The 12,309-nt window shown below is 55.1% G+C and overlaps 1 protein-coding gene across 1 annotated transcript in view; it reads left to right on the forward strand.

Moving 5' to 3' along the window:
* ITSN1 (intersectin 1) overlaps positions 1-12,309 on the forward strand; it is a 209,368-nt gene that overhangs the window by 168,023 nt on the left and 29,036 nt on the right. Inside the window, exon 30 of the mRNA XM_027583377.2 lies at positions 11,295-11,416. Coding sequence (XP_027439178.1) covers positions 11,295-11,416 — 122 coding nt within the window. The remainder of the gene's footprint in view (positions 1-11,294; positions 11,417-12,309) is intronic.

Below are 12,309 nucleotides of genomic sequence, written 5' to 3' on the forward strand. Positions count from 1 at the left end.
CACAGTAAACCTGCCACAGATGCCTTGGGTCACTGGATCCTTTCTTTCTCATCACTGCATCCCGGGGCCTTGTGTTCTCTCACCAGCAAAGCCTGGAACGTTCAGCCCCAAAACATGCCAGGAGCGTGTTCTTTTTGGTTTTTCTTGTTTTTGTTTTTGTTTTTAAGCAACCATAAAGCTTGGATAAGGGACATGTGTCACGAGGGGGTGCCACCCCAAAGCGCCGTCTCCAGAGTAGCCACCCCCAGCATGCTCGAAGACTGGGAGATTAGTTCTCTCCTGCCCCATCGCAGACGCCCTGAGGTGCCTCTCAGGATCCAGAGCTTTCTGTCTGGGATACGCCTGCTCCGTGTGCCAGGCCTCCAGCACACCTCGAACCCTAAAATCTGCCGCAGCAGAAAAGGTGAAACCAGGATGCCCCTCTCCTCTGTGGGGCATGACCTTGTTCCCAGGCCACTGTGGGGAGATCCCACACGTCTGAGTCATCGGCATGACCCTCCACTGTCACGGTCTCCCTCGTGGTAGGAACCCTCACCCCACCCCACCCTCAAGGGGCAGAAGTATCTCTGCCCATCGTCTCCCCCTCTCTCCCCTGCCCCTCCCACCACCCTGCTGTGTCAAGGGCCAGAATAGCTCCTGGGAGACCAGGAGGGGCCCAGCCCACCTGCATCTCCTGGCGACTCCTTGATGAGGCCAAGGAACATGGAATGAGGTGACAGGGCTGTGCTCAGGGAAACACGAGCAGACGAGGTGCCTGCTCTCATGAAGCTTGTAGGAGCCAGAGGAAACCACCAGCAGACAAATAAGCAGTCATTTCAGCTAGTGCTGGATGACACGGGCCAGAGCGCGACTGAGGGCCAGGGCTATCGCAGATGGGATGGCCCGGGAAGGCCTCTCTAGAGAGGTGAAATGGGGGTGGAGGTCTGCCAAGGTCACGGGGAAAAGTGTCTTAAGCCTGAGGAATAGCAAGTACAAAGGCCCTGAGGTTGACCGAGTTTCTCCTGCCCTCCCGTTAGGACCACTAGCCTTCTAAGTGGTCCCTGCTCCATGCTCCCTGTCTTCCAGCCTCTTCTCCACCCCGTGCTCTGCTCACCATCACCCCAGGGTTCCCGGTCCTCGGGTGCTAAGGCCCCAAATCTTGTAGTTGGGCTGAGGCCCTGCCTGAGCTCTCCCTTCTCCAGTCCTTGATTTTTTAGCATAGCTCAGTTGTCACTTGCTCAAGGAGGCCTTCCCTGGTCAGCGCCTTCCTCTCTGAGTTGCTGATGGAATACCCACAGATGGCTGCTCTCATCCGAGGGATTCTAGCACCTGAATGTGTGGCAGGTGCAGGGGACATGGGCCTCTAGCTTGCAGGAGGTGACACTGATGCTTGACGAGGTGAAGTCCCGGGCTGCGCCCCTTACGGGGCTGGTTGCTAGCATCCCGATCTGTCATTCTTTCGGCTACCTTCAAGTAACCGTGATGGCCCCCAACAGAGGTCCAATGGGGTTCCAAGCGGCCCTCTTGAAAACTCTCTGCTCTGACGGTGGAAATGCCCACTTTCGTCACCGGTCCCCACCTTAGAGATCGCAAGACTCAACCTCCCAGAGCCTCTTCTCCCCCGCCCTGCCCCCAGGGCTCGGGGGCATGTGGGCTTGGGTCTGTGGACCCCCCCATTGTCCAGTCCCACACAGCCTGTCTCGTCTTACCCAACCAACACCGCCCCTCCATCACCGCCGTCTCCTCACCACCTTGCGGGGGCCTTGGTCACGGTGAAGCCACGGGGGGGCCCCAGCCCGCCCCACCTCCCCCACCTCCGTCCTCCCACCTCCACCCTCCTTTCCCCACTGCCCAGCCCGGCGCCACCGACTCGCCACGACTCAGCCCTTTGCTGAACCGCTAGTTACTCACCACACGCGAAGCAGAGTGGGTGGAGGCTGGTGCCCAGGCACACGGATACTCAGCCTCCGCACGAGACTGTGCGCCCCCGGGGGCCAGGCCTGCGCCCCACAAAGATCCACGCAGGAACACCACTAATACGTAGCGATTCTAGCTCCCCTTTTACGGTTTATTTTGCGGGACGCCCCATTCCCGCCGCCCCCCCCCCCCAGCTTTCAAGCCGGAGGGTAGTGACTGCCGTGAACAGGTGCGTGGCCCCCAGGGTGCCGAGCCCACGGGGGTTGCTCAGGAGCCGTGGCAGACAGGACCCTCGTCCCGCGGACTCGTGCCTTCCTCCCCAGTTAGGCCACGAGGAGACAACCCCCTGGCCTTCAGTCCCCAGGCTGCGTGTGGCCTTGAATGCTACCCCAAGCCGTGCTTGGGAAGGCACCCTGGCTTTCAAGATCAATTCCCATGAGGAGACCCTAGGCCCGGCCGTGAGCTTAATAGGCGTAAGAATTGTCATTCATCGTTCTTGTAACCGCCCTAACTGCGATGTATTTATGCGTGTATCTGGTTTTCTGTCTCCCCCACTAGAATGGAAGCTCCATGAAAGCAGGGACCCGCGCGCATCTATGCAGTTGCTGACACTGAGCAGGAAATGTCCCGGGCTCAGGTGGTCTCTTGTGTTCCACGGGGTCAGTTTGCCAAGTTAGGAGAGACTGCAGGGGACCAGGCTCTTCTTAGAGCCTCGAGAAGAAAGTTCCGTTGGGAGGAGGAGCCCGCCTGCCCCTCCGCACCGCCAGAGCTGGGTCCTGGGACTGGTCAGCCGAGGGTCCTCTTCAGACGACACGCAGCTGCCTGGACCCCAGCCTGGCTGCCACCCACCCCTGCCAGCCCTGGGCGCCAAAGACAAGAGCGTCCTTGCAGCGGGGCATGGGGATGAGCCACCCTGGGCCCACTCTTTGAGAAGCTGGTGGTTTCCTTGCGAGTCTCCGTCTCCCAAGACAGCAAGAGTGCAGGCTGTATTCCTGCTAGCAGAAGTCACCGTGCCTCTCTGGTCGCTGCTGTCCCGTCGACATGACGGGGGCACTGAGCAGAGTGACCTCCTGAACTCTGGCCCGAGCCTGGGGGGTCCGGCAGGGGCAGCGTGCCTCCAGGAACACGGCATCGGAGGCCATCTGGGCTCCGGGCCCCAGACGGAGGGACGGCATTCCGGGTCACAGCCTTCATTTCCCTTTGGACGGTGACCCGCCTCGGTCTGGATTCGGTTCAGCCGTTGTGACAACTCTCCTGCTACGGGAGCCTGGACGGATCTAGTTTCTGAGCCTTGCTCCCTTTCTTGCTTTCTGGGCAGGCTTCCGATGCAGCGGTCCTCACTCTTGGCTGCACGTCGGAGCTATTGGGAAGCTTCACGACTTAGGGACGCCCAGGCCGCACCCCGGCCAGGCGGATTTGACTGGTCGGGGGACCACAGGGATGCTGGGCTTTATAAAAGCCCCTCAGGTGATTCCCATGCGCAGCCCGACTCTGGGGCCACAGCCCGCACCCCACCCCCATGCATCTGCCTCGGGGACCCTTCTGCAACACAGCCCAAGCCTCTCCCGGCTCCACCACCAAAGACCATCTCGCCCTGCTGTTCAGACTCCTTGACCATACTTTCCCACCTGGGCTGACCTGTGGCCCCAACCCCCAGACTGAAGAGTTGAAGGCCCTTACCCCTAGGCCCCCAGAATATGACTGTATATGGAGATGGACCCTTTATGAGGTCATCAAGCTGAGGCTGTTACGGGGGCCCCACGCCAATCTGACTGGTGTCCTTAACGAGAAGAGGAGATTTGGACACAGAGATTCACCAGGGGGACGATTTTGTACTGAGGAAAGGCCGTGTGAGGAGAACATGGCCATCTGCCCGCGAAGGAGAGAGGCCTCAGAAGAAACCAGCCCTTCAGGCACCTTGACCTTGGACTTGCTGCCTCCGGAGCTGGGAGACTCCATTTCTCTCTTCTGTGCACCCCCACCCCCCCTCAGTCCCTGGAACTTTGTTACAGCAGCTCTGGTGGATGAATATGTCACCTTCCCAGCAAGGCGGGAGGCATGGTGGCCCAGAGCGGAAGCTCCCGGTACGACTCCCTCCGCTGTTGATTAACCGAGGCTTTGGCAAGGTACTTCTCTGTGCCTCAGTCGTCCTGTCTGTTCAATGGGAAACTAACAGCAGTACCTACCACACAGGATGGTTGGTGAGGACTCAGTGAGGTCACGAACATACGGTGCTTGGAAGCGTGTGGCCTGTGGGAGCATCCAGCGTGGCTCTCCTTCCTCCCTGTTACCCCCGCATCTGCGTCCCCCACCCCGGGTCTGGGGCTCCAGGCATCCTGCTCTTCCTCCCCTTTTCTCTGCCCACTCCCTCTGCTTGGCTCCCTCTCTCCTTCTTCCCACCCTGACGGAGCCCAGCTCAAATTCCTGCTCCTCTGGAATGTATTCCGCGGTCCCTCTGGTCCAAACTACTGCCTCACATTCCAATAAAAATGTGTCTGTACTTCTAACGCCCCAATTTGCCTTGTGTATCCAAGGGATTTGTGTGTGGCCGCTGCTAAGGGCCCCTAGGGTACTGCAGGATAGTACACATCGAAAGCAGGAGCTCAGGGGGTGGGCGGCTGGCTCAGTGGAGCGCGCGACTCGATCCCGGGGTTTGGGGTTCGACCCCCCCCCATGTGGGCGTGGAGATTACTTAAAAATAAAATCTTCTAAAAAGCCAGAACAAAACGAACCGAAAAGAAAGCAGGAGCTCAGGAAGGAGGGACAACAAAGGCTTGGGGGTAACAGAACCGGGGCCAGGAATGAGCTGACAAGCGCATACCGTGGGGCACTTGACGCCACGCCAGGGATTCCAGCCCTGGCTCTGAAGCCACGAGCGTTCTGCCTTTTGTTACAAAGCTACCAATATTCTCCTTTATGGCAAGTTAAGAGAGACCTGAACCCCGAGAGTAATTTGATTTTTGCAAATTCTCAGTCGTCACGAAACTGCCTGGCAGCCCACATAGACCGGAGCCCCCTTCTTGGGAGAACGCTTTATCTGGAAGCCACGTTGGTACTTTTGAAGCTGCTGGGTTATACTGAGTGTGGCCGGGTGGAAACCCCCAGAGGGGGCCGGTGGGTCCCCAAGACAGGCTGGACAGGGCGGCCTGGGCTTTGGCGCCATCAGGGGGCACCCCTCTGACGTCCCCCCCAACAGGTCTCCATGTCCCCCCCAGCTTCTCTAGACCCCCATGGAAATCTAGTCTCAGGGACTTCAGCTCTCAGGTCTCGAGGGCTGGCGGCTTACAGGGGTGCCTCTGCAAGGAAGCTGTGCCTTGGCAAGAACAGCGCCTGGATGGGCTGCCCGAGCCTCTAGTAGACCGAGGCTCCCCGAGGACAAGGACCCCGCTCACCTCATTCATCCCCAAGTCCCAGCTCCAGGCACAGCACATGGCGGGAAGGGCCAAGTTCACAGCTGAGAGAATGGGGTGGGGGTGGTGGGGGGCGGTCAGACGTCAGCTGCAGGTCAGCTGCAGGTGGAGGACGAAGCGCTCTGACCAGAGAGCCCTCCTCTATGGCACATCCGCTGTGACCTTTCCTATAGGATGAGCCACCCACGTGTGCCATTCTGGCCATGGGGTTGAAGGCAGCACAGGTAGATTCATTTTCCCAGAAGAAATCCAGTGTAGCCTTGGGGGGGCGTGGGCTCACCTGGCAGGAGACACCAGGACCCATGAGGCTCCCGTGTCCCACATTCAGGCCAAGCCTGGAGAAGCCTTCAGGAGAGATGGGATCTCCAGCTCCAGTGTGTACCCTGGGGAGCGGGGCCATGTTAGCCAGAGGATTTGGGCGGCGTGTCTCCAGAGACATTGCTATATAGCCTTTCCCTTAAAGATGAAAAACCATTGCCTGAGTTTCCATACGGCTGAGTGGTACCCAGATTTCTCACCTGGGCCCTCTGGCATCGTGACCTCACCTCCCACCTTACCCTCTTTCCGCTTCGCACCTTATCCCCCACAGCATCTCTGCATTCACCGGGCATGCCGGCCCGACACCCCCAACCTGATGGCCCCATCCTCCCTGACACGGGCCCTCCCCCCGCCCCCGCCTCGAGGAGCCTTCCTCCCTCGGGATGAGGAGCGAGGCGCGTCTACTTCTCTGAGCCCTACCGACTCTGCCATCCCCGTGGCCTACAGGCCCGGTCTCTGTTGCCTGCTCTTTTAAGTTTAGTTTTCATGTCGAGTCTCCCTCTGGGAGGGAGGCTGTGAGTTTCCTTGAGGACAAGGACATTATCTTGCTCATTTCTGTGTCTCTTGGACTTCATAGGAACTTAGTACATATTTATTGACCATCTTATAGTATACCTTGGCCCGTTCATAACAGGAACAAAGCCTGTTTATTTGCTTTGCCCGGGGGCCAGCTTGCTGTGGGGGCTGGTTTGGTTTTTTTAAATTATGGACCTTGTTGGGACAGGAAGGAGAATGGTGGGGAGATGTGGAGAGGGGTGATTCTCAGGTTTTACCCTAAGTACTTCTGTATCCTTTGAACTGTTTACATTAAGCCTGTGTTTATGTATTACTTTGGTAATAAAGCAATTTATTTAGACTGTGCTGTTCATAGGAATATTTTCTAATTGAGGGGACAAGATGACCTTTTTGGGTAAGATTTTCCCGTATTCTTTCCAGTACCCCAGACTCAAATCCTTCCAAAGGGGTATCATGGCTCTCTCCATTTTGTAAATGTGTCTAACTCCACAAGATTATAAGGGACAGCACATAGATTAGGAATTTTATGTGGGCTGTAATTGGGGATCATTTTTAACTGCCTGGAGTCACTTGCAATATTATTGCAGCTGTGAGTGGATTATGGTTAGTTCTAAGAATCCCTTCATCACACCGAGATGTCCGTGGAAAGTTATTTGCTGTACTTTATCCTCTCATTTTTCACTGGGAAAGGGAGCCAGCGAACCATGTTTATCCTGGTTCCCAAAGGAGAGAAGGACCATGTCCCTCCACCCTTAAAGAAAACTCTTTTATTTGAAATGTCTTTTCCATTTACCCTGCTCTGAATAATGGAGTTTTTAAACTCGTTTGTTTTTCTAAATATTAAATTTTCAAAGAAAGGATGTTTTTTAGTTTAAACTGCCTATTTTAGGTCTGTAATGGTTCTCTCGGTCTGGCACCCACCAACAAGAATTTTCAAAACAGCATCCTACGGGTCAGTTGAGTAGCTAAAAAGACAATTCAAAGCCAACAGTGTTGGCTTATAATGCTGAGACAAATCTCCCCGAAATATCTTTGCTTTTCTTTGCATGCTGGGGCCCGGAGAGGCCACCTGAGCCCTCCTCTTGTCTCCAGGCACGCTGGTAGGTGGGCGGCATGGGGTGGAACTTGTTGAGACAAGCAGTGCAGAGTCACACAGCATCTCTCAGCTCCATCAGCCCTGACGTGGGTCTGCTGGGTGGATGACCACAATGTGTCATAGACCTCCAGTGCACCCCAAACTGGCCCCAGCACCTGGGATTCTTGGACTGATGGCCTCATTCTCTGCCCCCGCCTCCAGACCTTTTGCTATTGCTTTGGCTCTGAGCTTCTTCAAAACCATGTAAAACTTGAAGACTCCAAAGAACTTCTGAAATCCAGAGCAAGCCATTTCCTGTTAGGTGTCTTCCTGGATCCTCGTTTCCAATTTCTCAGTCATTCTAAACGTGCCTGCTGGTCGCTTGCACCATCCACGCTGCAGAGGGTAGTCCTGGTCCCGTTGTCAGTTTCCAGTAATGTCAGCGTTTCTCAGTGGTGGGCTGTTGACATTGGGGCAGGCAATTCTCTGTCCTGTATATTGCAGGACATCTAGCGGCTCTGGTCCAGCCCACCCAATCCCAGCCATCACCTCTAGTCATTACGACAACCAAGAATGCATTCTCAGCCTGGGGGTGGGGGTGAATGCAGTAGGAGCCTCAATTTGGGGGGAGGTCAGTATCACCTTCAGCCTATGGGGAGTAGTGCCACCCCCAGCTGAGGACCCCAAGGTTCTTAGCCATGTGTTCTGGAGGGCAGGCATTTCTCTTCTTTCATGGCGAATCCTTAGCACCCATCAGCTAGTGCCAGACTCATGATGGGACCTCAGTAAATATTTGTCGAATGAATGAATGAGATCCCCAAACAAGCTTCAAGAGGGCCTGTGAACCTTGTAAAATTGCGTGCAAAATGTGTGTGTATGTTATGTGTGTCTCACACATGGGGTTTCTGGGGGCGGAGTTTATAGCATCCGTGATAGCTTCCAAGGGAAATTGTGACCTAAGGGGACGTTCAGCAGACTGTCCAACCGGGGTCCACCGCGAGCCCGGTGTTTGTATCCCTGCACACCTCATTGCACAGTGTTTGTGGGATGAGTCTTAGAACACCAGCTCTAAACAATATTCTAATATCCCCGCAGAAAGCAATGTCCTGCACATTCTAGAGGAGACTCTGTTCCGTGAGTCTCATCACCCAAGTCCCTGCCATGCAAAGACAGTATTCTGTCCTATAACAAGAAATGGCCTTGCCCCTGGGCTCCTTGACTCACTAACAGGAAGGTCTGGTGAGAACAGGGCAGGCACGAGATGTTTCCTCCCGAGCTGAAGAGTGTTTCCCGGGGGGCGTTCCTCACGAAAGCCAAAGAAATTGGGGGCATCACGCTACTTCCCAGAAGCCGAAGCTCACACAGCTGGGCAGAGGGTGGCCGAAGGAACCAGAGTGAGCGATCAGGACTTGCTTCCTTCCTGAGAGTTCGCTGTGGAAGCAGTCGTTCTAATAAAGCACAGCCAATGCCCCAAGAACAGCTGGGCCAGGCTGGGGGTTGAGCAGAGGGTCCAGGTTCCAGATTCATTTGCAGACCTGCCTGGTGGTTTATGCTCCGCTCATGGCCCCGGTAGAATGACAGCGTGGCCCGGCTGCCATGGCCCGCGTGGAATGACAGCTTGGCCTGGCTGCGGTGGCTTTCAGTGAGGTCTTAGATGGGTGGGTATGGAGGGTATTAACGTAAGGATGGCTCATCCCTGCTGCTTTCCCAGCATCCATCTGCCTGCCCATCACGGAATTGTCCTGTTCCAGGAAGAGAAGCTACGGCGTTCTAGAAAGGGCCTTTGGCCAGGGGAGGGGACAAGACTGAGTACTGGAAGCACCCAGACTTGGAGTTAATCTCTGGCACAAACATTCGGTGGGAAGTCAGTGATATCATTCGCCCCCAGAGGGATCATTCTATTGGCAGAAGCTTCCAGCATATTGATTACCGAGGGGGAAGATGGAAACTTGGAGAAACCCCTGACAGCCCAGAGTAAGCTTCCAAGCTTTAGTTTGCCTAAAAAAAAAAAAAAAAAAAAATCACCTGGAGAGCTTGTTGCGTCAGATTCCTGGGCCCCAACTCCAGGTCATCTATTCCGCAGGGGCCTGATAATTTGATTTCTGACAAGTTCCCTGGTGTTGCTACCGTGGGTCTGGGAACTCTTGAGAACCCCTGGTGGCCGCTCGGTTTTCACATCATGCTCCGTTGCGCCCCCTTGTGGGCATATGGTATGCGAACAGCAAGTGGCTGGGACTCTGCTCCCACTCCCACCGACATCCAGGACACCTCTCAGTCTGTTTGACAAATCTGGTTTTTTTGTGATTAAACGAAGAACCCCTCATAAAAAGGAGAGGAGAGGGGCGCCTGGGTGGCTCAGACGGTTAAGCGTCTGCCTTCGGCTCAGGTCATGATCTCGGGGTCCGGGGGAGTCTGCTTCTCTCTCTCTCTCTGCTGTTCCCCCTGCTTGTGCTCTCTCTCTCTGTCAAAAATAAATTTAAAAAAAATCTTAAAAAAAAAAAAGGAGAGGAGAACCCACTGGCCTGGAACAGGGGGGTCCAGGCCTGTATGAGGGGCGTCCCCCGAGAACGGAGCTTCCCGCGCTTCATCCCAGAGTGCCTGTGTCACGAGGCAGCTTCTGCTGATAACCTGAGAACATCTGATGCAAACAAAACCCGAAATGACCAGCCAGGTGAGCAGAGGCAAGGGCAGGCACCGTCTCCTGTGTGTGCCCCCTGTAAGGTCAACAGAGCCCCTTCCCTTGGGCACCTGGGGCCACCGATGGGCCCAGCTGCCTGCCACTGGAGGGGTTTCCCTGTCTGTCTGCAGGCTTGCTGCTCAGCTCCTAGAGGCCAAGGGCGGCAGTCTGGCTCAGAGTTTACGTGGCGCTGTCTGAATGCGCTCCACACTGATCTGCCCTGTCCCCACGCCCATCAGGAGCCTCGGCACAGCCCCTTCATCCTCCAAAATCCAACCTCAGGATAACCTGATGCCCTCCTGTAGCTTGGACCCAACAGGAGTGGTCTGGGGTCAAGCCCAGTTTCTGGTCTCAAAGTGTCAGGTTCGACTTTCGGCCACCACCCAGCTGAGACATCTTGGGCGGGTCAACCTGTCTAAACCTCCGCGTCCCTGTGTGTAAAATGGCGATGATTATAGTATCTGTGTGAGCCTTAAGCACAGCTGTCCACATACTTGGATAGCGCCTGGCATGGTGAGAGCCCTCAGGACACACCGGCCAACTGCTACCTAGTCTCCTCTCGACGTTATTTTAGTGGCCTGGAGGAGGCAGGAACGTGCCCCACCCGTATGAGTTTGCTGGGGTTACTGCAGCAAAAGGCCACAGGCGGGGTGGCTTACAACAACGGAGATTTATTTTCTCACCGTTTTGGAGATAAGCACAAAATCAAGGTGTTAGGTAGAGCCACGTGCCTCTGGAGGATTTTAGGGGTGATTTTTTTTCCATGCATTTCTCGTAGCTTCTGACGGCTGCTAGCAACCTTGGCATTCCTTGGCTTGTAGCTGTTTCACCCCAGTCCTTGCCTGTGTTGCCACATGGCCTTCTTTCTATCTGTCTCTGTATGTCTTCTTCTTCCTGTTTTTTAGAAGATTTTATTTATTTATTTTATTTGAGAGAGAAAGAGAGCAAGCAGGGGGAGGGGCAGAGGGAGAGAGAATCTTAAGCAGATTCTGCACTGGGCGTGGAGCCAGACGTGGGACTTGATCTCACCACCCTGAGATCATGACCTGAGCCGAAAACCAACAGTTGGACGCTTAACCAACTGAGCCACCCAGGTGCCCCTGGATATCTTCTTCTATGGACACCAGTCATATTGGATTAGGGCCCACCCTAATTGAGTGTGACTTCATCTCAATTTGATTATATCTGCAGAAACCCTATTCCAAATAAGGTCACATTCACAGGTACCAAGGGTTAGAACTTTCATGTGTATTTTTAGGGGACACACTTCAACCCCTAACAGTGCCCAGCCAGAGGGAGACCACAGGGGCCAGCAGGCATGGGGCCCCGGGGCTCTTCACTGAGAAGCTGTATGGGCTTCCCCAGACTTGGACTGAAATGTCCCGACGGTTGTGTTTTTCAGGGTGTTCAGACTTACACCTCTTGGATATGTTGACCCCAACCGAGAGAAAGCGACAAGGATACATCCACGAACTCATTGTCACAGAGGAGAACTATGTCAATGACCTGCAGCTGGTCACAGAGGTAATGGCAGCTGTGGGTGCCGGGAGTGCTGGGGGGCACTGGCGGAGGGTGGGGGGGGGGGTGCTGCTTAGTGAAGGAGAACGGCCTCCTGATTCTCAGCCTGAGAAATCTTCTGACGCGTGGGGAGTATCTGGATGGTAAATCACATAGGAGATTCATACCCAAGAGAAGAAGTTTGGACTGTCACCCGCGGCCCTCTGAGTCATCCCTATTTGGGGGCAGAGATGACTTGTGCCAAGGTATGAATGAGTCCGTGAGGAGGTGTATGGAAGGAGACACATGGGCAGCGATTGAGAGTCTAGAGAAGCAGTGGCTCAGCCTCCACCTAGTTGATGCCGTAGAGCAGGTCCTGTGGTCTTGTGGCCCTCAGGGTTGGCATCTGAAAATCGCCGCCAATCCGGCCGATATCTCAAGTTATTCCTAGCAGTACATATTACTCCCGAGGAAAATCTGTTGCTGAGGATGAAGATGTTTCCTTGCAGGTCCCCATGCCCCCCCCTCCCCATGTCCTGGATGATGCCTCGTTTTGTTTCTCCTCCCAGGTAGCTGTCGAAAGGCCTGGGCCACTTGGTCTAGAAGGCTGGGGAGATGCAGAGTTGGGGACCCCTGCTTTTCAAGAAGCCTTTGGTCCATACTCATGGGAGGTGGCCATATTGGCAAACAGGGGTTTGCAGAACTGGATGTCAGGGTCACTCTACAGTTTGAAAAGTACTGTAATAGTTTTGAAACTCCTGCCCCCTCCCCACCTCCCACCACCTAACAGTTGTGCAACCATCTCCTTGGACAGTCTTACACCCAGGAAGCCACCGCTCAGCTGCCCCGTGTTGAATGAGTACAGAAGGCAGGATAGGTTTCGGGTCCAGGAGGCCACCAGTCATGCCTAGGAAGTGTTG

Source organism: Zalophus californianus, chromosome 1, assembly GCF_009762305.2.
Source record: "Zalophus californianus isolate mZalCal1 chromosome 1, mZalCal1.pri.v2, whole genome shotgun sequence".
Classification (NCBI taxonomy): domain Eukaryota; kingdom Metazoa; phylum Chordata; class Mammalia; order Carnivora; family Otariidae; genus Zalophus; species Zalophus californianus.